Consider the following 5000-nt stretch of genomic DNA (forward strand, 5'->3'; position numbering starts at 1 on the left):
CACTGATGTGCACTGTTTTGTTCTGTACTATTATGTTTGACCTTAATATTCATATGTAGTTGGTTAAGTGATCAAGAGATATTTATATATATATCACTTGATCACTTCACCGACCAGTCCGTCAGGCGTCCATTTGACACCGCTGGTCACAGTACGCTGTCCACTCCTCTCTGGATCGCGCCTTTCTCATCCACGTGATCCCAATCGTCCTCCTGAAATCGTAACTCCACCGTCGTGAAGGTCTTCGGGTGGTCTTTTTCCCTCGCGCGGGTACCACTCGACAACTGCGTGAGTCCACCGATTATCGTGAGTCGGGCGACATGTCCAGCACATCTATATATATATATATATATATATATATATATATATTATATATATATATATCAAATCGAATAGTAAAATATAAGAGTAGACCATTAAAAATAAAAATAACAAAAAACAAGAGGACGCTCGGTAAAGTTGGTGAAAAGAGAGCGTTTTTAACGTTCCGAGCATAGCTCTTTGTCAGAAAGGAAAACAGAAAAGTTGAGAGAAGGAGAATATTACCAAATGTACGTGTGTGGTTACATATGTACATATGTGTGTGTGTGTGCATGTTCGTGCGCATGTGTGTGTAAAGAAAGGATTAATGAATAATTTGAGTGGGATTTCATTTACTGTCAGAATCGGAAATTATATCACGGAATATATAAGTGATGTTCATTGTGTGAACTTCTTTTAAAGACAAAATAGAGGATAGAATAGTCTTTTTATTGACCAGCAAACATTCGGTGAGTTAAAAAGATTTATTATGTAATAATTTACTATCAGTAAATGGAGTTGATTGTCTGAATTTCATGAAACCCAAATACAATTAATTCGCATTCCTTTACTACGGTCTACTGCATGTTCATGTCTCAGTGTATTTACACGTCTGTATAAAAGTCTATATATACTTACATGCATACAAATTATGAACATATGGATTGCATTAGATTGCCGATGTTCAGTCCACAGCAGAATGAAGGTCTCAGTATAATCTCTCTACCAAACCTGCCTGATGTGGAGGCCGTGTTTTGACCTCGAGAGTATACTAGTTCGATGAACCTAACAACTCACACTAGCTCAACAAAGCTTGGCAGTGGAGTAAATACTCATACAGAGGTGTAGTAAAAACGATTAAAGGATGAAAGGCAAAGTCGGCTGTGGTAGAATTTGAACTCAAAATATAAAGAGGGGCGAATTACCGCTTAGCATTTTGCCCGACGTACAAAAGATATTTCCAGCTCGCCGCAGAATAAGTAGGGAATCAAATAATAAATACATACGCATATAATACTTAATTGTACATTTGAATTTAATATGTATTTACATATATGTATGTATTAATGTGTTTAAGCTGATCAGGCTAAACTTTAAAATACCTGTTGTCATTTAACAAAATCGATATTAATATCCACTAAACGTATTGAGGTCACTATTTAAATTGACGTTTTGCATTTCTTGCATAAAATATGCATGTGTGTGCGTGTGAGTGTGTGCATGTAAGCGCGTGTGTGTGTGTGTGTTCGGAGAAAGAGAGAGAGAGGGCAGATATCTACTCACGGCTCTTGATATGTTCTCAGCAGGAATTTTATTATATTCGTTGAACTTTTTAAAAATCAAACGAAATACGAAGGATTTGGTCCAGCCTATGGATTGATATAGAAAATAATCGCTGCGTTTATAAAAGAGACACACGTCATAGATGCACATAAAACCCACATACATAGATAAAAATATACAATGATAATCACATATACACTTAAAAATACTATATTTAAATATATATATATAAATATATATATACATAATATATATACATATATATACATATATATACACATATATATATATAAATATATATACATATATATATATACATATATATTATATATACATATATAATATATATATATAAATATATATATATATACACACACATATATATATACATATATATATACATATACATATATATATACACATATATATATATAATATATATATATAAATATATATATATATACTATATATATATATATATATAGGGAGAATTCACCAAAAAAACAAAAGACGAAGACAGGTGGTCTTCTAACTGTCACGAGCAAGGTTTCCTTATTAAGGGCTAGGTATCTCATTAAGCCCTCGAGTTCGATACGCACGCAGTCTCCCACACTTATCAATCTTCTTCCTCCATTCCCTCTCTTCGTGTATCGGCAATCAATATCTGCACGTGGATGATGGGCTCCATACAACGTTAGGGAGCTTTCCTGACTTTCTGTCCATCTCCTTTAGATTCTCCTCTCTCCACTACAGTTTTCCAGTTTCATACCGAACTATTGCGACTGCGTGCGAGGTTATCGCCAAAATTATGTTTCTGGCATTAATCTTTCAAACCAATGTTTTGCTCACTCGCCAAAAGTGTTCTCTTTTTCTCTTTTCCTTCATGAAGGGGTGCTTGATTCCATCTGTGTGTGTGGGAGAGAGAAATTGGGGGGGAGGGACATTGCAAACGATGAATGAAATGAACATGAAATAAAAAAAATCGTGCAAATAAAAGGGCAATACTACAGATGCATACGCTTCCGACTTTGTTGCTTCATAGCATACAGAAAAAAATCCAGAAAAAGTTTGTACAAATACCGCTTATGTGTTGTGGCTTCAGAGTATATAGGAACGTATTGGGAGGAATTTTTTCGAGGAGGTGGAGAGATGAATTTTGAAAAAGTCACACGATCTGATTTTTTCCCTCGTAACTTTCATGAAAATGTGTATCTTTTAATGCAATTTTATGCAAATCTCTTTCAAACGACATAGATTAAGGTTTTAAACAAATTTGGGGGGGAAATATTTTTCGTGGATTTTCACCTTTTTTAACCGCAGCCTTTGACATGATAGGATTGCGGGGAGCAACTTTGTATGAAAAAGTTTTGAAAACTCTTTTTTATCACCCTCCTAATCACATTCCGGACCTATTTTGGCCAATTATTTTTTTGCACTTCAAAGCCATGGGAAGAGCAGTTTCGGTCATTTTTTTTTAATTGTTAATATTTTCAGAGGGAAAATTGATGTAAGGGCGATTTGGTTGTTGTTTCATGCACATCTAAAAACAGCCCTCCTCGTTTCTTTATCACTCTTGCATGTATTGATGTTTTTCAATATTTTCCCCCATAAATACATTTATATGCTATAAAAAAGAAAATTTGTAAAATTATGAATTTTTTGCAACCCCACTCCCTACCCCCAATTGTTTCTGTTTAGAAATTAAAATATTGGAGAGCCTGAGAATGTCATTGCTGGCATCTATCCACAGAGATTCTTTTTTAAATTACGGAGATGTACTTGCATAGCAAGTGACTTGATCTGAGATCGTGTGCTGAAAGAAAAACAATTGCAGAGTGGAAGATGTTTGTAAGCCATTCAAGCACACACAAAAACCGTTAGTGTCACTTTAACATTTAAATTTAATTTGTATCAAAATATTTTCGTGGCTTTGAAATTGCGACCTGTTCACTGACAAAACTTCACAAAAGTAATGCTGCACGAAGTATTGTCAATGGTTTCAAAGCAACGGTGGGGGTAAAAATTTAGATTATAATTTATTTTGTTGTTTTTCTTCCACCAATGGACCACGCGTGTGTTACTTCGGCATCATCATTCCATAAAATGCATTTCATGGCAGAAAAACATTGAAAAAACACGTGAGAGAGTGGAAAGGGAAAATGGACAAAATCGGTCCAAATAAGGTAAGGTTTATAGCATTCCAAACAGCAATAACAACAAAATCACTTTGAAATATTTTTACAAAAATTATACGTGTTTCTTTGAAAATTGTCATTCAATAATGTTTTTACATTACGTATAGATACTAGAATAAATTGTCGGTTTCCCAAATATTGAATTAAAACTTGAAATGAAAACATTAAAAGAGAAAGTGAGGCTTTGGAAATAAAAATGGATCACCCCACATTGAATGAAATGAATATTCAAATATGCGAGAAACTGGAGTTTAAAAAAGTCAATAAACTTGAGAAATCGAAATTATAAGAAATTTCTTATGAATTTATGAAAATATTTCCAGACGGTCACCCCCTTAATAATAGCTTTCTGTTAGCACTTTTAATAATTATTACCTAATTAATAAGCAACTTTGTCCATTATAGTATAGATACTCATTTGAATTGTGAAAAAGTTTTCCTCTGGTATATTAGGTATTAACTGCCAAACCAGGGAAAAGCAGGATGCCTCCATTCCTACAGAGGAACCGGTTTATCTTGTATTTAATTATGTGCGTGTGTGTGTGTGTGTGTGTGTGTGTTGTGTGTGTGTATGTGTGCGTGTACGTGTGTGCGTGTGTGCGTGTGTGTGTAGAAGGTTGAAAAGTAATACAAGAAATGATATGTGTAGGGAAAATAAGACAAGGTAGAAAATGCTAAAATAATTTTATCATGAAGAACATTTTAGTACCGGTTTCAGATTTGAGACTTTTTCAACTTCAGAGAAAAACAATTGAAAACAATTAAATTGTGGAAAAATTAAATGAAATGTTTTCTTTTTAATATTTCCATAGTTTTCAAATACAAGAGACATTTTCCTTTTTTCTGTCACTCTCTCTTTTACTTTCGTGAAGGCTCGGTAGGTAGGTAGTAGTAGATCTAAAAGAATATTTGATATGAGGGATGTGAGTTCTTGGTTTTGTTTGTTTAAGCAGTAGCTGAAGGAGACGGCGAAGAAGAAGCAGAAAAAGAAGAAGGAGAAAAAGAAGAAGAAGAAGAAGAAGAAGGTGAAGTAGAAGAAGAAGAAGAAGAAGAAGAAGAAGAAGAAGGTGAGGTAGAAGAAGAAGAAGAGAAGAAGAAGAAAAGAAGAAGAAGAAGAAGAAGAAGAAGAAGAAGAAGAAGAAGAAGAAGAAGAAGTGGCATGATAGTAGTAGGTTGTTGGTGGAATCCTCTTAACTTATCAAGTGACCTGAAAGTAACCTG

At 34.1% G+C, this 5000-nt stretch overlaps 1 protein-coding gene across 1 annotated transcript in view; it reads right to left on the bottom strand.

The window, feature by feature from the left end:
* Positions 1-649: 649 nt before the first annotated feature.
* LOC115225969 overlaps positions 650-5000 on the bottom strand; it is a 50935-nt gene continuing 46584 nt past the window's right edge. Inside the window, exons 18-19 of the mRNA XM_036514786.1 lie at positions 1581-1670; positions 650-714 (exon numbers count right to left, since the gene is read on the bottom strand). Coding sequence (XP_036370679.1) covers positions 650-714; positions 1581-1670 — 155 coding nt within the window. The remainder of the gene's footprint in view (positions 715-1580; positions 1671-5000) is intronic.

Source organism: Octopus sinensis, linkage group LG29 (genome assembly GCF_006345805.1).
Source record: "Octopus sinensis linkage group LG29, ASM634580v1, whole genome shotgun sequence".
Lineage (NCBI taxonomy): Eukaryota > Metazoa > Mollusca > Cephalopoda > Octopoda > Octopodidae > Octopus > Octopus sinensis.